The sequence below is a fragment of the Bremia lactucae genome, linkage group LG11, assembly GCF_004359215.1.
Source record: "Bremia lactucae strain SF5 linkage group LG11, whole genome shotgun sequence".
Classification (NCBI taxonomy): Eukaryota; Oomycota; class Peronosporomycetes; order Peronosporales; family Peronosporaceae; genus Bremia; species Bremia lactucae.
In genome coordinates, this window is record NC_090620.1 from 2,652,701 (window position 1) to 2,674,160 (window position 21,460).

The 21,460-nt window shown below is 46.3% G+C and overlaps 3 protein-coding genes across 3 annotated transcripts in view; 1 reads left to right on the top strand and 2 right to left on the bottom strand.

The window, feature by feature from the left end:
• Window positions 1–62: 62 nt before the first annotated feature.
• On the top strand, window positions 63–491 carry CCR75_001992 (uncharacterized protein; the record flags this gene model as incomplete). Its single annotated transcript, XM_067960093.1, has 1 exon — window positions 63–491. One exon carries the CDS (start codon window positions 63–65, stop codon window positions 489–491), a length of 429 nt encoding a protein of 142 aa, XP_067823947.1.
• Window positions 492–18,193: 17,702 nt separating this feature from the next.
• CCR75_001993 (uncharacterized protein) lies at window positions 18,194–19,902 on the bottom strand (the record flags this gene model as incomplete). Its single annotated transcript, XM_067960094.1, has 5 exons — window positions 18,194–18,457; window positions 18,524–18,585; window positions 18,657–18,738; window positions 18,806–18,997; window positions 19,063–19,902. 5 exons carry the CDS (start codon window positions 19,900–19,902, stop codon window positions 18,332–18,334), a joined length of 1,302 nt encoding a protein of 433 aa, XP_067823948.1. The 3' UTR covers window positions 18,194–18,331.
• A 68-nt stretch (window positions 19,903–19,970) lies between these two features.
• The window catches only part of CCR75_001994 (uncharacterized protein), a gene marked incomplete at its 5' end in the record, with an annotated part of 12,135 nt that continues 10,645 nt past the window's right edge, over window positions 19,971–21,460 (bottom strand). Inside the window, 7 exons of the mRNA XM_067960095.1 lie at window positions 19,971–20,400; window positions 20,467–20,580; window positions 20,640–20,804; window positions 20,878–20,957; window positions 21,020–21,105; window positions 21,173–21,238; window positions 21,327–21,427. Of these exons, the coding sequence (XP_067823953.1) occupies window positions 20,050–20,400; window positions 20,467–20,580; window positions 20,640–20,804; window positions 20,878–20,957; window positions 21,020–21,105; window positions 21,173–21,238; window positions 21,327–21,427 (963 nt within the window). The 3' untranslated portion in view covers window positions 19,971–20,049. The remainder of the gene's footprint in view (window positions 20,401–20,466; window positions 20,581–20,639; window positions 20,805–20,877; window positions 20,958–21,019; window positions 21,106–21,172; window positions 21,239–21,326; window positions 21,428–21,460) is intronic.

The following is a 21,460-nucleotide window of genomic DNA, read 5'->3' on the forward strand; positions in this document are numbered from 1 at the left end:
TCGAAAAGAGCCTTTTTCAAATAAGTTGACGGATTGTAAGAATTAATTATAAAAATATTGCAATGTCGCGACAGAGCAAGGCACCACGAGATATGTCGACAATGGGTTCGCTAATCTATGGAAGCGGTGAGAACCAATCATCGTATCTTGACGAACATAAGGCTCGGCGACCACAATCGCAAATTCCTCAGCTCAACAATAGCGATCTTGAGACACCTGATACCGAAGCTGTTGAGGAGTCTTGCGACGTTAAATCATCCGCTTTCAAGGAATTTTGTGGTCGCGTGCCTGAAGGTCCTAGTTCGGACCCGCAAAATCGACTTCAGCAGACGCAACCAGTGGCCACGGCTCGGCGTATCGATTCTCCGGAGAGTCGATCGGATTATTTTGCAAATGGGATGGGAGGCCAGCATGGGGAAAAGAATATTCAAAGACGTACTCGTCGAATGTTTGATCCACCTTCGGGATCTTCTTCGTTTAGACTTGGCTGAATAAAGTAGCTCAATTCAAAAAGCTAAGAAAAAGAATTCTCAAAGCGTCGCACATGATAAACTTGACCGTTTAAAACCTTTTGTGGCATCGGGCATTAATGGATTGTGCAAAATTGAGCTTTGTATACCTATTCAGTGCAACCATACATGTGTTGGAACGCGCTAAAGTTGCTCTAATGTTACACAACTCCGTTAGCACACTTTGTGTGCTTTACGGTATCTACACTTGGGTGTGGTTCACATTGTGACCCCTGATAAAGAAAGATGAGCTTATGCCAAGCAAATGTAGCAGAAACCTTACAAAGTGCGTTGTGAAAAAATGGTTCAATAGGGGAGATTCACGCTTGGAGACAAAATTCTATGACTAAAGGTGCGTCCGTAGGGTGTGCGCGCAGCAATTCCCTTAACATAAATCAGTTTTAAAACAACTTCTTAGATAACAAGTGCGCACATGAAGCCACGTTTATGCTCTGACTCAAGGAGCGAGGTAGCTCCGCAACAGCACATTTTAGACCTAAAAAGACAAAATTTATGTAGGCGGGCACATCTTATTGAGGGCAAGCTCTACTTAAGCACACACCCTAGCAAAGCGAGGAAGCGGTTTGACCGACTTCTCTCACGTGCAGTGAGGATGTTGTGGGGGGCGCCTTAGTGACCTCACCCAACGCACTAAGTAGGATATGGGTGTCTTCACGGGAGCGGTAATCCGGCTCCTCCTGCGCACTCATCAGGTAGGAAGTAGCTTTCAAACTGATTGATATTTATTCGTATTAAATATAAGTACCTAATTTAAGCCACTACTAAAATGTCACCTCTGCAAATGAACACTTGTATATATATCGCGAGCGTATCTAACTAGATACCTCGCATAACGGATGATGCTAGCCGCCATCCCCGCTGATGTGAATGCCCTATCTTTACTTTCAGCACCTGGAAGTGGAAGTGGACGTATGACTGGCGGACATGGTGGTACGGAAGTAGGGGGGGGGGTGGAAAAGGGGTGACATAGGGAGATTTAGCCTGGAGACAAAATCTGTTTTTAAGGTGTGCCCGTAGCATAAACTGGGTCTGTCCACCGCAATTCCAAATATTAAATAGAATTAATTATAGAACCTATTTGACCAATGAATAAATGCCATCTCTATGGATTGCATCCCTTTGTGGCGAGCGTGCGATTCCGAATACCTCTGCTCGCGGATGACGCTAGACATTATCCGTTTCAATATGAATGCACCTATTTACTTCACATACACAAGGATGTGTCACTATGTGACCCTCGACCTAGTGACAGGTTAAATTGCTTCACATGAACTTATTGACTTCCCTGTAAGTGTACTTGACGGGTGTGCACTTTAGCCCCTTACAAATTTGCTAAGCGTGGCTTACGAACAAAGAGGGAATGCTGATAAGTAACAAAGAGGCAAATACTAAGAAACACTTAGCAGATAGAAACAGACTGTCTATTTACCGTCATCGTTGTCAAAATTTCTGAGAATTCCTCAGCCAGCAAAGATTCCAGATGATGACTTCTGTCGTCTACTGGGGCTGTGCTCTTCAACCACAGCGCGGTCGTATCACTGATGTCGTAGCCGCGAACAGTCGCCCATCACTGAAACTCCTCCACTGCCATGAAAGCCACATGGAATCCATCTTCCAACACTCACTTTCGGCCGTGTTGTGGTTAATGCAGGTCACAAGAGCGCACAGACTGTCAAGCTTATGCGAATCCAGCGCCTTCGTCAACACGTCAGCAACCATCTTATCCAAACGTACGTATTGTGGAACAATTATGCCAATCTTGCTTTATCACACACAAATTTGACCCTTAAGTCAATGTGTTTAACTTTCAGGTGATGACTCCCCCTTTAAATGCTTTATGGCAACCTGATTGTCAACCATCATGGCATGGATGTCAAGATTATGAGGCCCAACTCCTACAGCAATTATCGGATTCCAAGTAGCTCACGAGCCGCGTCTGAAGCGGCGACAGATTCAGTTTCCACGTCGACAATGAAGCGCCACCTTGTTTCTTGGAAGTCTAGGCAATAATAATTCAGTTAATATCGTGATTGCAACTGTCAACGACTTACTATCGTATTTGCCTGCTGCAAAATCAGCAGCCTCAAGGAACTTTCACCAGGATGATCGTTGGACATGTGCATCTTGAGCGCTTGAGTTTCTTTTAGGTAACGTAGAATGCGTTTCGCTTGATTACAGTCGCAAACAGCTGGCTGATGTGTTTGTCTTGTTGCTTGATGAACAGAGAAAGCAATATCTGGCCGTGTACAGCGTGCCACTCACAGTAACCTGCCCCGAAGAGACTGGAAACTCTTCACAGTTGGCTGACGTTCACTCGAGTGTACCGGTAGCAGATCTTCATGTTCAAGAGATAAGTCGTAGCAATCGTCACTAATTGGTGTCCGTTTCCCTTTAATCAATTTCATTTATGCACTTACAAGTATCTCGTTAATCGCTTCTTGTTGATCCAAAACATCTCCTCCATTTTCCATCGTCACAATAAGCATACCGAGAATTTTGCTGACGTGTCCAAGCTGCTTAAACGACAGCGATAAATGACCTTGAAACAACTCCTCAATCAGACTAGCGCGAGTCGATGCTAAAAGATCATCGACGTAATGACCAACAAGTATTATGTCTCCATCGATTACTTTGTGGTAAAGACACATATCAGTAATGCATCGCGAAAATCCAGCTTCAGTGAGCTTGTCATGAAGCAATTGGGTTTACAAACGTCGAGCCTGCTTCAAGCCATTCAGTCTTTTTCAACTTTAGCACAAGGTCGTGGCCAGTCTTGGCTTCAATTTGTTTAAGCTCTTTATCCGTAAGAACCATTACGCCTGGTACACACAGGTACATGCCCAATCCACTTTCCTTGTCAGCTTGCGGATAGGCATTTGGCACATCGCCATGATGAGCACGAGCTTTCCAAACAACCGCCAGAGCCAAATTAATTTTGATTATCGCCATTTCCAAGACTGCAGCGAATGTTGAAAGAATCAACTCTGAAATTTTGCTTGTTTCCGCAAGCAAGAAGTCGGGTATTAAAACGCTCAATGGTATTCTTGTGATTCAGTCTTCTTCTTAAACACCCATTTACTGTGCAGGGCACTAATGACTACAAAAAAGCCATGTTAGATTAACGCAGACAGTTCTTCGTCCATACATTTAACCCATTCATCCGACTTTTGGCTTCTTATAACCTCGTCGTAATTTAATGGAACACGTTTAGTGATGAGATTCACTACCGTCGTGATGCTCTCCTTCTGACGAGTATCATCCAGCGAAACAATTGCTTTCGAGCGCGTTCCATACCACGATCTCTGCCAGGCCTTGTTCTTCTACTTCTGAGTCTTGTTACGAGTAGTTTTTTGCGCAACAATATCTGACAAAGCACTCGTTGCGTCATCTCCTTCTAAGTCACCATGCCATCGTAATTGTCAACATTAATTCCACGCTAAATAAGTACATTCTGTGCATCAGTCAATGTCTCGATATTTTTCACATGCTGAGTGACAACGACCACTCTCTCTTGCTTCAAAAACACACGAAATCCTTTCACCTCGTCACTCTGACTAGGTCCGAAATTTCGAGACCCTAGGGACTATGCTACCCATTTGTTCCACAACTTTGAAGTTAGAGGTAGCTTTAAAGTCCGCATCAGTAGGGCATCCCGCCCTACTGCGCTCCTGTATTTCCCAACCCCTCAGTAATCGATGCGGAACTCATACGTCTCGCAAGCTGGCTCTTGCAAATCGCCCTTTGGGAAGGGAATCCTCTTGCGTGGCATCTTTGTCCCATTAGGAACCCTGGCATAGCAGCAAGCCATCACATGGCCGCGCTTACCGCATTTATAACAGACAACGTCTACATTGCCCAACTCCATGGGAGTGGCATCTGTCCTCTCGGCCGACGGCTTTACCAAGCTGTCGCCGAGGCACTGTTGTAGGATTGCTCCTCAACCAAGGCAATTTGGATCGCCTCTTCCATCGTCGACGGCACCGTTCTGAATAGGGCCTGTCGCGATGGGCCATGCCGAAGTCCGTTCATAAACGTGGACGCCTTAATGTGCTCCGGAATCTTACCTACGGTAATGGACGCTGACAGCGAGCGGATCTCCTGCACGTACTTGAAAAGACCGCTTCGTACGGTGGCTGGTAAATGGCGCGAATCTTTGTTTTAAAGATCGCCCATGTCATCTCAACAGTTCTGTTGAGAGCCTCGCTCCGAGCCTGCTCATGCCTCAGCTAATCCTGAGTCTGAGTGACGGACTCCGCCGCAGCATGGCTCTGAGCCTCGGACGCGGATCTCCGCTGTCCGAGCACGATGCCTCAAATTGCCCCAATTAAGCAACATCTTGCTCAGGAGGACGGCACACGAGCCTGACCAGGGCTTGTTCACCAAGTCCTTGCGCCATATGCCCTGCTACCCCTCGATGATGCTCGGAGAGGTGGGAGAAACGGGCCAATCGATATTCAGGCTCATCCTCACGTGCACACGCAGAGAATTTTTTTTAATAAAAAAAGAGGTCGTGGAAAGGATTACAAGTGCTATCGAGTGTAGGCGGGCACGCCTTAATGCTGCCACGCTCTACTTTAGCACACACCCTAACACAGCGAGAAAGCGTTTTGATCGACTTCTCTCACGTGCACTGAGGTTGTTGTGGTGGGCGGTTTAGTGACCTCACCCAACGCACTAAGTAGGGTATGGGTGTCTTGATGGAGCGGTAATCCGGCTCCTCATCAGGTAGGAAGTAGCTGTCAAACTGATTTATATATAATCGTATTGAATATAAATCCCTTTTTTAACCAATTCTATAATGTCACCTCTGTAGATAAACACTAATATGTATTGCGAGCGATTTTTTCTAGATACCTCGCGTAACGGATGATGCTAGCCGCCATCCCTGCTGATGTGAATGCCCTCCGAGACATCACATACACAAGCGTGGGTCACAATGTGAGCCACACCCAAGTAGTGGGTCTAATTACTTTTTAAGTAATTGACCATTCCCTTAAGTACACTCAAAGTGTACTTAACGGGGACCGTGTAACATTAGGGCATCTTAAGCCCGTTAAAACTTACACTTCGGAACGGAACAGAGGTATTAATGGATATGTTTGGAGATTAATTAGGCAAGGAGAAACGCACGGTCACCGTCAATAATGCTCAGGAGGTCGTCTTGTCCGTGTTTTCTTACTTTAAGCGGACAGCGGAGTTCCTTGAAATTTGTTGACCACATGCAAAGGGTTGAGGCTCCATGGAAAATACTTAATAGTTGGGTTTGCTGTGAGCACGAGCGCCGTTTAAGTGTTCAATGTTGTGTATTCACCAGGAGTATTTATCACTCAATGATGTGTATTCATCAAGAGCTGATATATTCATCGAGAACTAATGAATACGCAACATCGAACACGTAACACGGCTGTCGTGCTCACAGCACATACAGCTATTCAGTGTTTTCCGTGGAGCCACAACCCCTCCATAAAGAACACACATGCGTACGTAGCGTCACAATGCCAACTATTTCATCGAGTCAAACGGTAACTGTATTTGCGCTAACGGCAATCATCACCGGGCTACTACATCGAGACGATTCTCCCGACGGCAGATACTAACCGATGACGCCGTTGTTGACACAGCTTAGAGCACTGTCACGAAATTTTAAATTTAAGTATGACACAAATTAGTTACCCATCAGCTAAACCTATATTTACAGGACGTGAAATGTTTCGACGAGCGAGAGGCATTTGTCATGAACCGGCAACACGAAGAACTTGTACATTTCATATGGAATTGCTCAGGTGCGCGCAAGTGGTGGATGTTTATTATTACTCAGTGGACGTGATCAGCAACAACCCCGGCACAAATGCTCCTGTATAAAAAAGCAGCCTGTTCGCGATCGGCACCGATTTTCTCCGCGAGTACGGATGGATATGTTGGAAGATGGGTTTTATATGGCTTACATGACAGTGGATGAGTTTCGGTGATGGGGGACTGTTCGCGGTTACGACGTCAGTAAAACGACCGCGATGTGATTGAAGTGAACACGATGTAGGGAGGTATAGGAATACATCCAAAAATCAGTAACAGTTTCACATTTACACTCAAAGAAAAAGGTTGGATTTCTTACGCAGAAGACTTTATAGGTTTTAAGCCCAAAAACGCTTGTAGTCCCTGTGCGCAATGAAGGCGCACCTGTAACACCTGGCGAACGCATTCGGGCCGCCATGTCACCATCTACCGAGTCTGCAGAGGCAGGCACGAGTGAGGTGGTCGATGGAATCAGCAATGTAATCTCAAGAACCTCGAGGCATTGACCGCCATGCAAGATCGCATGGCTTGTCTCGAGCTTTCGCTGCTTAAGTGAGAGGAGGAACAGCGCACGAAGGAAGCTCAGGAGACAGTTTTTTATCAGTCAGCATTTGAAAGAAGTTTTGGCTCGTCACGAATGAAGATGAATACATTCCTTCACACGCCTCCTTAGTGAGGGCAATTTTGCCGAGAGCTCCGCAGTTCCAGAGCTGTATGTTTCGACAGCATCAAGAGTATGCTGCAGTGAGGCAACGCCAGGCGATGTCCCAAGTGCCTGCACCGCAGCGGGCACCAGCACCACCGAATTTGCCTCCTGACTACGTTCACAACATATGGGTGGTATTCAAGTACCTGATACTCGCCAGAGGAAACTATCAATTCGTCCTTTCGACAGAAAAAAATTATACGGAGGACTAAAATCTGTATTTTTATTGGGGCATCGTTTCGTCAGGCAGCTTGTGCTGGCTCAGATGGCATATGAATTTGATTGGTCTAAAGAAGTCAAGTCTGATTTACTTAAACAATAACTAGGGTGTAACTGTGGAGCGGTACTACCATGAGCAGCTTGAGACTTGGTGGCAACCGCAACCTACTTTGCATTATTTGATAAAATGCTTATACCAACTGTTCCGGACGACAATTACCCAAACTCAAGCCAGCAAACTTTTAATTGCAAGGAAAGATCCAAAGAGGCCTTGGTCTGAGGCTATTTGACCTCGTCGCTACGAGCGACGCGACTGGCGTGCAGAAGCGCTGGTACTTGAAAACATTGTGCAGTAAGCTTCTACAGATTCTTGTCACGTACTAATGGCTAAGTACGATAATAATCGAATGGATTATTTGAGACACGCGGAGGAGCTGGCACACTATGCCCAAGCAATTGAAACTGACGTGCGAGGCACAAATACTACTGGAAAGGATGTCGTACTGCATGTAGCGGGATCAAGGCCGAAAACAGAAACTAGGACTTGTTACAATTGCAACAAGGTTGGTCACATTGCTACAAATTGTCGCGGAAAGAAGAACAAGAACGAAGATAACGATATGGACGTGGGGTCAATTTTTGCTGTAGTCGATGATTTGACCAATATTCAGCTTTAGTGGATATTGGACAGTGGTTCCAGTCGTCATCTTGTGAGTGATGAGCCCATGCTGAAAAAATTAAGTGATTGTGAAAGTGAATGCATGCTACCAGATGGTCAAACGCTTCGTGCCACAAAAGTCGGTCCAGTCTTACTTCGAGTGCATGTTGTTGGTAAGTCCAGTATAATAACTGACTGATGTCACTCTCGCACCATTAATTACGAGTAACACAAGTCGTATGGGAAGCTTGAAGGATAAGGGTTTCAGCCTTACGTATACGTGGATGGTGTTCAGTCTTTGGTGTTGGCCAAGACTGGTATCGTGGTATTCAATGTTCAGCTAGTTGGAGTGATTATTAGCGAGAATAGGCGACCGTTCGTATAGCGAACGGCGCGCTCGATAAGTCCGAGGGAGTTCAGGTAGAACTCGCCTTCGGCTTTAGTGACTTCTCTTGTAAAGTGACGTTCATAGTGCTAAGTATGTAGAGCCCGTATGAGGCATGCCATGCTTGGCAAAACACCAACCATAGATAGACAGGTGAACACGCACAGTTGCGAACTCTACGCAGGACACCGAAAAGGATGTGCTTCTGCGAGAGGCGTATGCAACTACTGTCGTATCGAACACGTTGGATGTCAAACGCCATTAATTCCTATCCAGCTCGTGAAGACTGGGGTAGTGAAAAGGGCAATAACAAGCAGTCATGTATCCCATAGTCCCGCACAGAGCTGAAAGCATGTGGCAGTCGAGGGCGAGCTGACAGGAAGTCAAGCGTCGCATAAATAAATCGGCACAGTGCCTAGAGCCTGGTGCGGTTGAAAGGAGTGCATTAGCCAGGAGTGCAACGGCACCCGCTTCCCAGTCAAAGGTCGTGGTGACTCGAAGAACGAGTACCGACAGATTAGGACGATCAAAAGCACGTCTAAACAAGTGGCTTTTGGATCAGTTCTATCAAAGAGGACGGTCCTTCGAACGATGTGTTCAAGGCCATAAAAGACGAAATTGCGGAGGCATCCTCAGTTGTGGTGCTCCGGCAAGTCTTTCAATCTGCCGAGGGGATAGTAAAAGCCCGGAGACGTCGTGGGATATGTTCCTTGCCAAATCAGCAGAAGAAAGATCCACGATATAGTCACACCACTTCCAGAAGTGAACTTGGTGGACTGTTGCACGTAGTCCACAATGGAAGAGAGCGTCCGAGAAACGGACAAAAAGAAACGGTTCGCTGAGTAAGGCTGGGATGCCTTGAGAGACAGTCCGTTCCTTAAGGTTCTGTGGAAACATCGCGATGTGTTCCCAGAATAAGTGCCGAGCCGCCTACCAGCAGATAGATGCATCGGGCACGAGATAGATATCGAACCCGGCACCAAGTATTGTGTGACCAGGCAATGGCCATTGCCGAAAGAACAAGTCGATTGTATTTATGAGTTCTTCGACAAGCGAGCCAAGGCGGGACATGTGCGTGAGAGAAAATCGCCTCACTGCAGCCCGACGTTTTGTGTGCGTAAAGTTACAGGTGGATGGCGCGTGGTTCATGCTTACAACAAGCTGAACACGGCGGCCATACCGGCGCAAACGCCAATCCCGCGGAAAGATGTCTTGTTGAACTCCATGGGAAAGTCAACTATCTTTTCCGCGTTGGATTTGAAGGATGGCTACTATCAGGTACTCATGCGAGAGTCCGATGAGTTCAGAAGCTCTGAACTCAGCCCTTGGTGGCTCAAACGTCTGTTTAAAACGGCAGTAAGCACCCCAAGCGGTATGCTTTCGGAGTGGCTTGTGATGCCGAAGGTTTAAAAAACGCACCAGCGACATTCAACCGAGTGGTGGCTCACGTGATGCGTCAGCACCGTGCCTACGCGCCTCATTACTTTGACGATGTATTCGTGCATAGTAGGGCCGAGGACGGGCTGAGCGCAATAGAGTCGCACAAGCGTCATTTAGACGCTGTGTTGCAGACTTTAAAGGACGCCCAATTGTACGTCAACTTGCAAAAGTGCGTGTTAGGGGTCCCTGATATACCTGTATTGGGCGGCATCGTTGGTACACATGGTGTACGAGCAGACCCAGAAAAGGTAAAATCAGTAAAGGAATGGCCAATCCCATGGCATGTGAAGGATTTGCGCCAGCTGCGATGCAGTAATTTTGCATTCGGCGGCGCGGCCAGGAAAAGGATAACGACGGCGTTGACCGCATCATCTCTTATCAGTCCCGGTTTTTAAAAGCCGCGGAGGATTACCCTGTGTATGACAAACAGCTACTTTTGATAGAGTATGCTCTTGTCAAGTTTCGTGTGCACCTATTGGGAAATAAAACCATTTGTGGTTTATACGGATCACGCATCATAAACTCACCGCACCTCTCGCCTAGAATGTAAGATGGCTCAAATTCTTCTTTAATTTAATATCATAGTTGAATAAAAGCCGGGAAAGTCGAATGTCTTGGCTGACGCTTTATCGCGCAGACCCGACTAAAAGGTAAGACAACAGGAAAGTGAGTCTAGTGCTAAAGCACAATTTCAGCCGTCAACGTTGGCAATCATGAAGGCATACCACATGACGAGCTCATTAGCCTCTGAAATTAAACAGAGCAGCTACAGTAAGGTCGACCAGTGTCGCCTGCTGTTGGATCAATTGGTGGACGAAAGGTAGCCCTTCCGTCGCACCTGAAAGCTAAGCTAAATATCTTTAGCTACAGCGATAACGTATTATGGTATCAGCTGTCTCCTTGTGATTCCTTGAAAATCTATGTGCCTCATCACACGAATCTCAAGCTGATGATCCTTCACGAGCTCCATTATGCACCATCGAGTGGGCATCTGGGGCGTGAAAATATATTCTTACGAGTGTCAGAAGAATTTCGATGGCCACACCTATATAGATGAGTGGCCAGCTATCTTCGCTCTTGTGAACAGTGTCAGCGCATTAAGCCTGCAGCGTCCAGCAGTGCGCCGCTGAAGCTCCTACCGATTCCAATGGATTGTTGGAAGTCAGTATGTCTGGACTTCATGTTTGGCATGCCGCCCGATCATAAGGGTCGGACTGGGCTCGTCGTCTTTGTATACAGATTAAGAAAAATGGTGCATTTAGCACCATGTAAAACGTCGATCACAGGCAAGGAGACAGCTCTCTTGTTCCTGGATCATGTATTCGACTACACGGGATACCCGAGTCTATAGTATCGGACCGGGATCCACGTTTTACCTCTGGTTTCTGGGGACATGTGTTTGAGCTGCTAGGTAGCTAAATCCACGCGTCGACCGCAGATCACTCCCAGACCTATAGCCGAACAGAACGTGCCAGTCGGATCGTGGCGGATGTATTACGCACGATAGCAACTCCCAAAGAATGGAGCAAGCAATTGCCCTTTGTGGAGTTCGCTATCAATAACAGTGTCCACGCCACTATGGGTGAGAAGCCGATTTATATTAACGGACTGCGCCATCCTCGGACGCCACTCTTGTTTGTGCGCAGCCCGAGTCTTAGTGGGGGAGGGCCCCTCACTATGCTCGGTGCGAAAGAGGGACATCGTTTCGTCAATATGACGATGACCCATGTGGCTATCATCTCAACGACAGAAACTTGCCCAGTGACCCTACCAATTTAGCAGTGGTCAATTAAACTGCGTCCTAGGACCGACCTCTCGGAGGTGTCATAGGCGAGTTTGTTGCTAAAAGCGTGAGCGAGGCTCAACGCTTTGTGAACGAGCGATTAGCCATCATACAAAAAGTCCGTGACGCGATGGCAAGCGCCAGGACAAGCAAAAAGAATATGCGGACCGAAATGGTCGCAAAAAAATAAGGGACGCTTTATAGTGGGTGAAAAAGTACTGTTTAGTACTGCTACCCTACCTAAAACTGCAATTTCTGTACTACCTGAAGGTACTACAAAGTTATCGTTTCATTCGGCCCTTTACGGTGGTAGAAGAGATAAATAAACCTGTATTATATGCCCACCCTTCCCCCGTATATGAAGACACACCCCGTATTTTACGTGGGTCGTCCGAAATAATATGTAGACTCAAATAAGGTCACATATCCCCATCCGTCTAAGGAGACCGATGGTAACGCCGACTGTGAGTCAAGAGTCGTTCGGGTGAGGGGAACGGAGAAGGCGAAAAACTTTCAGCCGATCGACTCTTTCCACCACGAAGAGGGCCCGGGGAGCGAAGGACATAACGCGAGTAACGCGGATCCCTCAGCATTTTCTTCTCCAGAAAGTCCAAGCGAGTCTTCAGGCGTTCATAACCCTGACGAGCCTTCGCTCGGACATTATAAAGATCCGAGGTCAGTCGCAAGACCTGACCCTCGAGATCCACAATACGTCGTTCAGCAGCGCTTAACGCTTGCGACTGAACGGACGAAGGTAAGGCAGCCGCGGATAGGTGGGCGAGATCACTATTCCTATTGGGCGCAGTCTGCACTGATAGATAAAGGTGGGAATCAACGCTTCCATGTTGGAAGGTTGCTTGCCCACCGCTCTGTGAGGCAAAATTATCAGATCCTCGTTTAATAGAAAGGTTATCCGAAGAGTTTTGACTTTTGAGAAACGATCGATATATACGTATTGATGTGCCCGGATTTGTGGCTGCTCATGAAAAGAAGCACCAGCTGAGGCCTCTTCGCTAGTCTCAAATGGACCAGCTGAAGTAGCGCTGTGAGAAGAAACACGGGGTACAGTACCACCCATGATTATTCCACGCGCAAGCGGGCGAATTTTATCTGCCGCGACCGCTGGTTCATCGCATCGGAATGTGGATGAATGAAGCGCGTGAATTACTTCTCGTATTGGTCGGGCGTTTCATTTGAACGCAACACGGAAAATACGCCCAAGCGATTTTCCGTGAGCCTTCCATGATCAAAAGACGCCATAATATTTATGAGCGTCTAGAAGAGCGCACTCTAGGAGCGACGCTCATGGCCCGTTTAAAAGAGGCCATTTAGATGGAGGGGGTATCATTGATATGCCGCCCGTCACATGACCACGTTCTAAACGACTGGCTCGTGACACCGACTGAGCACGTTCACGTGTCGTCGGCGGAGCTTTAGGCTCAGAATCCTCTATGTCAGAACCATTATGGATTATGGTCTGATCGTAAGGCCTTGTAGTTTATTCAACAGCGAAGCTGCTGCGCCTCTATGGGCAGCGCTCTTATTAATAGTCGCTGCGCTTTCCAGCGCAGACGACGAGACAGCATTATAAAAATTTGCTATTTCCATGTTGGGAGCCATGAGAAAGTTTGGATGTGCAATAATGCGCCATCATCCTTCCTCATGAGCTCGTTGTGCGCATCACTACTATAAGGTGACGGCAACGGTGTCAAATCATTGTAATCGTCAATAAGCGACGGATCAGCATCCTCACTGTTAAGGTGGGATAGATCCTTTAGCCCTGTTAACGCGACAGCAGCAGTAGCTGTTGATGTTTCGACTAAGGCATTAGACGCGGCCGGCGAATTTACGCGGCGCGTGCGCTTAGTTTGAGGTTGTGTGGGCGTCTTTGCAGACGACCCATCAACGTGGCCCCTTTTAGGTGGCATCTTTGGCGCCGTGTATGGAGACACAAGTCGCTAGAGTGATTTAGTGAACTAGCGGCGCGTAAAGCTGCTCGCAGTTCCTCACTCCTCTTTGACGAATTTAAAAATGTAAATTCGTTCTTAAAGGGGGAATGGTGTAACGGGCTAAAGTTGCCCTAATGTTACACAGTCCCCGTTAAGTACACTTGGTGTACTGAAGGGGAGGTCAGTTACTAAATTATGGTAATTAGATTGAGCATTTGGGTGTGGTGCACTTTTTTTACCAACCCTTGTGTATGTGATGCAGATGGGTGCATTCACATTAGGAGAGATGACGCCTAGCGTCATCCGTTACGCGAAGTATCTAGAAAAAGATACGCTCGCAATACATATTTAGTGTTATCTATAGAGATGACATTTTGGTTGGTAAAAATGGGTGTTATATTTTATACGATTAAATATAAATCAGTCTAAAATCTACTTCCTACTTGCTAAGTGCGCACGAGGAGCCGGATTATCGCTCCCGTGACGACACTTAACCAGAGTACTTAGTGCGTTGGGTGAGGTCGCTAACGCGCCCACCGCAACTACCTCACTGCACGCATGAGAAGCTGGTTAAACCGCTTCCTCGCTGGGCTAGGGTGTATGTCTAAGTAGAGCGTGGCCGCATTTACGTTGTGCCCGCCAACAGTTTGTCTTGCCTTCCCCGCCCATTCGTAGCTGCCGATTCGTCATTAATTTGTACTGCTCTGGATCGTTGGAAATTGGCCTGCGTGGCCTCTGGCCAAGTCATTCTATAGGATTGCCGCATGTTCTGCCAAGATAAATCCTTTAGCAGCGTGTAGTCGAATCAAGCTAGGGCTAGTTCCTGTTTCATCTCTTTTCTTGAGCACTAAAGCGTTGTGTAATTTTCAAATAGCCCTTGTTTTGCTCTATTGTGACCGAAGTGCTATGTTGCGACCGAAGTGTCCCGAAGGGCTGTTTGCTGGCTTGGGTTTGCGGGTTGTCGGTGAAGTACGCGTAATTACTTGGCATGATATGATCCACTCTTATATGGTAATAATCTTGTAATGGAGGAGGTTGCCATTGCTCCATGTCGCTGTGTGTAATGTGTTGCTATTGTTGCAGCTACAAAGATAGGACCATCTGGCAGTGGTGGTGAGGTGAGTTTGAGCAATTTCTATCCGTTTGTTGCAACTAATGGGGCGTGGCTGGAATTGGCGGAGGATAAATTGTAAAATGCGCAAGTGCTCTTGCTTGTTGGCCGTCGGTGTCAGTAAATTCTTAGCTTGCTCCGTTGATAAACTATCAGTACTTGCGTCCGTCTGAATATGATACAGACCCTGTAGATCCAATTTAGCATCTCATCGACCTTGGTCTTCTCATCTGAGAGTACGTCATACACCTCCACATTAATCATTACTATCGGTTTCTTACGTGCAGCACGTCGGGACCCCCCCCCGTTAACGGTATTGTAATCCTTTCCGGTTTCGCTTTCGGCTTTGGTGGTACTTCTTTGCGTTCCACTACCAAACTGCCGAGGGCGGGTGTTAGTATAGAGCTCAACAGCTTATATCCCTCTGGGACATCTAACAAATATGCTTCGGTTCTATAGTCAGCTGTTGGCTGAGGCCGAATTGAACGTTTTAAATCCTAAGCTGTTTCATGATTAATTTGACGCCTAGGGGATGCTGCTGCCCATATTTCGTCCATGTTGGCAAAAAGTTAGCGACATCGTCCAGCGTAGCAATCCCTGATATGTTGTAATTAGACATCCTCTTTCGTCCAATTGCTCGGTCGTGTAGCTCCATCCCGTCATGGTATGACCTATATTTTAACACTAAGCATTAATGCTATCGACTGAACGCTGGATGCATAAGAATGATATACGTGCCCGACCAGTCCATACGGGCAAATTTCCTTAGAAGTCGAGGTCACCCGGCTTCCCTTGAATGTCAGCTCCAGACATTGGTCGTTCTTGTATCCGGTGTGCACGCATCCAAATCCTGAAGCTCACGTTTAATGAGGCTGTGTTTGCTGTTTCATGTTGAAAGTTTTCCCATCGAGCTATGTGGTCACTTAGTCCATATGGCTGGGAGACCTGGAACTATTAGAAACACTTTGTCTCATCAATGCCACCCGGCCTATGGCACATCTTCACCTTTTAATCTGTAGACTGCTCTCTTGGACGACAGTGACTTAAATTAAGATTTTTTTTGCTGTTGTCTGGTCGAAAAAGAAGAGATGAATTGACCTGGATACTTTTTGTAACGAATCGTCTTAACGTTTCGCATTAGGTCATAAAGGTCCCGCCGGTTAGCCTTGGTGCTCTCGGTGGCCAACAAAATGTATTTCTTTAGCCTGCGTCCGTTGCCAGCTGGCTGGCAATGCACTTTTGCCGCCGTTTCAGAACCTCAATTCTCTTCTACTTGAGCTTGAATCGTACTGAGCTGGCGTTGCAATTGGTGTGAAGTAAATAGTAATTAGGAAAAGAGGCAGCTCTGCTGACTATATTTTCTTTCGCCAGACCCTGGATGATCAGCCATTTATCCGTGGTCCCTTTTCTTAAATGATTTTGACCCTAGACCGTCTCACTTGTTTACGAATCGCTTTTAGACGGCTGTACGGTTGTCGTTTGTACGCTTCTAGATTTAACAGGAATTGTCGAAACAGATCCCGGATGCGGAATCTGATATACCTGTGCTTGACTGTAAATCTCTATGAATATTCGTCGCCCTTAAATTTAGTATGAGAAATTTGCCAACGCAGCTTGCTGATTATACGTTCTCTGATAAATGTGATCAACCACGTCGTACGTAGAATATCCTAGCTGATAGTAGTCGCATTCTGTTCTTACTGCTATATATTATTGTTGTCAAGGACGCTGGAAAGGAGACGTCTCGAGCAGCAAAAGGATTAACAGTGGATACCGGTTTAAACCGGTAGATATCGGTAATGACGTCATGCGGTTACGTTGGAATGACGTCAGTCGATGACATCAGAAGCTTCTAGAAGGTTCCGAGAGAGCTGATTGGCTAGGTGTAATGATTGGCTTAGAGGTAGCAATAGGTTTGCAAACTAAGTCCTTAAATATATTTACTTTGCATTTTGCCAACGAGTACTCTTGACCAATTCATTCGTAATACTCCACGTTGACACAAGCTTATTCAAAGAATACCGTAAGCAAACTCTTTCCGCTTGTTTAAGTCTGGGATATATAGCCTTCTGCGGTGCCAGTCCCTCCCGCTTGGCTTAAATGGAAATGTTGACCTCCACAAAGAATTATATCACCGTGATTTCTCAAACCTCACGCAACGCCGAGCCTGGTGCATCTTCTATGTCTTGCACGAGACTCGCACACAAGTCCCCCGCCCTAGCGGTTGTGGTTTGGCTGCGTTCTCCGAACTGGACGTTTCACTTCACCCTGCTCACGAGTCGTGCCCTTCTCATGACCACCATCCACACGTATCTTTCGAGAACCCGTTCACTGTCTGTGCTATGTCTTGAGAGGGCCGCATCTCCTCGAAGATAGAGAACTGACTGGAATGAGCCTCGTTCTCGGCCTCGCCCGGTACGCCCTCTGTAGTGCCGCACGTACTTATCCGCCTAGCAGACCCCCAGACTTTATTCGACTGGTTGTTTATCTCAGCTATGTTTGAAAAAATGTCTTCGCGAAACACTTGCTGAATCGCTTTTCGCAGTGCTTTGCTGAGATGTACGCGTAAAACGTGATATTATTGGCGTTGTGGATTAGCTCCTGAGCGACTCATATCGGACGGCTCTAAGCCATCCGCCCTTTCAAAAGGTTTGAAATGTATATTACAGTCATCTGTATCTGTACACGTGCAGCATATCGGAACCATGGTGTGTGGGTACAGCGGGCTCGTTTACCTTCTCTCCAGACACGAGCGGACGCGATAATGCGTCAGCCACGACATTTGAATGTCCTTATACATGATGTATGATACAGATAGAACGAAAATAAACGCGTCATCTCTGGAGACACCTTTTGATGATGGAGCATCCACTTGCACCTAAAGTGCCCCCAAAAAAGTTAGGTTTGATACCTCAATGGTGTTTTCTTAAACGAATACCTGCTAAACCTTCAAAAGTCGGAAGGGAGCACGGGAGCTCGGCACCGCATAAGGCTTCACGTACAACTCGAAATTAATTGGTCGCGTTGGAAGCAATTCACTAGGAAGTCGTGTCTCGGAAATTTTAGAGCTGATCTTAATTGCTGCGGCTTTTTCTATTATTCGTAAGTGGTTATCCTCAATTGATATACCTCAACATTGGCTTCAGGTTCACAGTGCTCTCGAAGCTGAGCAAGTGAGCCATGATGTTCTTGCGCGAGTCGAGCGCTGTACTGTGTCCAGATATTTATCGGAGCGGCAACAAATGCGGCTGATCCGGCGGATCGACTCTAGGAGATCCGCGCGGCACGTGTCAGCTGTGTCCGTCTTCCTTATAGATAGCTGGGCCAGCAAATCGTCGATGTCGAGTTTCGTAAAGTACTTCCGCGGGTGACGGGATCATGAGCCGAATGGCCCACGTACACGACGTGCAAAGAAAGATCCCACGTTGGTGAGCGATCGTTTCACAACTAAAAAAACTAAGATGCTTTTAGATTAAAGGAAAAAATGAAATTGTGCTTCGTATTATTACTCTTTAGAGTCCTGACTCTAAATATTAACTTCAAAACTATGAGAGAGTGATTCATTGCTCACAACCCCTTCGCGCATCTAGCAGCGATTGGTTAGTTTGAAAACTCAAATCAACCAAGAAACAGAATCGTCACATTACTGCCACAACATTACTATGTATGGTAATTCTTCCTATTTCTGCTTCCACTATAAATTAAAAAATACTCTTTTCTAGAAAGCTACACCCTAGTTTATTAAAGTTGAGCATTTCTAAGCGTAATACTGCAGAGTAGTTTTTTTCTTGGCCGACACTACCGCAATTCCCTCCATGAAATCCTCGTGCTTTATAACATTGCTCTCACGACGCAACGCAAGCATACCAGCTTCAACACATACCTGCACATCACCACGAGACAACAATGAAGTCATCAATTTTCCCAGTCTTAATCCAATACAACGCACCGCTTTCAGCTGTGCCCCATTAAAGTCGTCCGTGGAACGCGCAAGCTCATCAAAATTCGTATCTGTAAATACAAAAATTAAAAAGCAATGAGGCAATTCTTTCCATCTAATTCACTAGAAATTGATCTTCTACCTTCAATATCAACATTCATCTTTCGCGAATGAATTTGCAAAATACGAGCGCGAGCTTCTTCTGTCGGGTGGGGTAACTCAATCTGGTACAACAGTTATACTTTGTCACGCTCGTCTCCTTCAATCATCAAGTCAAACACAAAAACAAACCTTGCGATCCAAACGTCCCGAACGAAGAAGTGCAGGATCGAGCACATCAGGACGATTCGTCGCCGCAATCACCTTGATCTTTGTATTACTCGTAAAGCCATCGAGCTGATTTAGCAACTCCAGCATCGTACGCTGGACTTCTCGGTCTCCTGATTGCTCTCCTCCAAATCGTTTTGTACCAATGGCATCCAGCTACAAGACCCAAAACAAAAGTCAGCAACCACGTTATAATCTCCTTATTTTTTCAACCCCAATACCTCATCAATAAAGATAATGGCGCCACCTCGCTGTTGATCTTGACACTTTTCTTTGGCCAATTCAAACGCGTCTCGCACTAATTTCGCACCATCACCAATGAACATTTGCACAAGCTGAGGAGCTGCTAATTTTAAAAAGATGGCGTCTGTTTGCTTGGCACACGCTCTTGCTAACAACGTTTTGCCCGTGCCAGGAGGACCATGAAGTAGCACGCCTTTGGGTGGCATGATTCCAATGGCATCAAATTTCTCCTTATGAGTCATCGGTAGCACAACAGCTTCAACAAGCTCCTGGATCTGTTTATCCAGTCCACCAATGTCACTGTACTCCTCAGTTGGCTTCTCGTCGACTTCCATAGCTTTGACACGGGAATCGTATTCACACGGAAGCTTCTCGAGAATTAAATAACTGTCTTTATTCACGCCTACCAAGTCATTTGGAATCAATGTCGTCGAATCCACAAGACCAGGAATGGGTAGAAAGATCGTTTGCCTCGTGCTTGTCTTGATGACAGCGCTCTTGCCCTTGCGTGCAGCATCCACGTCCGTCGCGGCACCATCCTGCTCATCGTCATCATCCTCAAGCTCTAAGATCTCAACGACATTGGCCACGAGGTATGGCAATTGTTTATTCAGCTTGACTTTTTCATTGTTCTCCTTAATGCGTTCGCGCTGGGAATTGCTTTCGTGATTAATACGCTGGATATCGCTCCGCATAATACGAATATCATTATCAAGAAGACGAATACGCTGTCGCAATTCGTCATTTGACATAAGGAGGATCTCAGGGTCCAGCTCCTCATCAGCGCCCCAGATCTCGGACGACTCCAGCCCGCTCATTCTTGCTTTAAAGCGTGAAAAATCAAGTCTCCCTTTATGAGCGAGCAAGATACAGAAATCTTACTGGATGAAAATAATAAAGATTTATATATTCATAAAACCAATGTACGATACTAAGAAACCGGTTTTTGTGACCGAGATACCCAATTATTCAAATCGACCGGACCATTTAGTGACACACCCAACGTGCACGAATTTGTCCTCGACTGGCACTTGACGGCGCTTCTTCACTTTCTTACTCGCGATTTCTAGTCCACATGAGACTATCGAAATCTCTTTCGTGTCGACATCTTGTGTTACTCGGATCTCAGCGTCCGGATCAAACGGGCGAAGGTAGCGAAGCAACTTGGACTTGAGCAATTGAATTGGACCTGTCTCGACGTCACGAGCTCCGTACTTGGCAAACACCTTACTCGACTTGATTTTGCCATTGACAATGGCTGAGCGTACTTTGTAATGCACCGAGTCAAGTCGAGACATATAGTCTGCAATATTGTTCTGACAAGAAAGAACCACCACGCATTTCACGATAAAGCATTCTCATCCGCTTGTCTACAAACGTACTTCGATCCATAGTCGATGCCAATACTTGCCACGATAGTTCTGATCAAGCTGTCGTAGCTTGAGCGCAATGATCTCAACAATATGTTGGTGCTCGAAAGGAAGGAATGGAATGACCTAAGAGCTCCGTATTAATTCCATACACCACTTCCTTCTACACCTTTAGTTACGCTTACCTGATCAATCATCTTGCCAAAGTCCAATCGCTTCCATTGGTCATCTAAAGCTGACTTAACGACCCGCTCAAGCTGATATGTTGGCATCTCGTCACGTGTTTCATATTGAATCATGACTTGCTCCATTTCCGTGACGCCAATATCCGATACAAGCACAAAAATTACCTAATTTGGTTTGGTGCATACAGTTGCAATAACGCAACTATATAATTAAATTCACTGATTCAAAGCCACGTACATTAGCCGTATCGATATTTTTCGTCACACCATGCTTGTAGTACGATAGCTGCGATCTTTCACTCACAGCCTCCATGAGAACTACATTAGCATTGGTCCCCAATTTAGCCACTTAAAGTGTGTGTCGAGAATAGAAGACGTACCGTCAAGGGTGTGAGGAATCACTTTTTGTACTTCATCGATCACCACCACAGCATTACCAGAACAGTAGTGCAAGTGCTCCGCTAGTCTAAAAGTTCGTTTGAAAAACAATGACATCGATCGTTTTTCAACAGTATCTCGTGTCAAGTTCGTACCTCGTTTTAATCTGCGTGTGGTACTCGGTAATAGGATTCGTAAAATTGTCACTAAAGTCTTCCCCACTGTCGTGACGTTCAATAGCAACAGCACCATCATTAAGCCGACACATATGCTCCATCAAAGTTTAAATCACGCAGTACAATTAGTTACCGCAAAAAAAGTAGCCCTGTAGGCACGCGTTTCTCGCTATTTGGAAAAAGCTTCTTCTTGCGTTTAAATACTGCTTCGGCAATCAAATTGGCCATTTCTGTCTTGCCCGTACCGGTTGGTCCTGTGATAGCCAA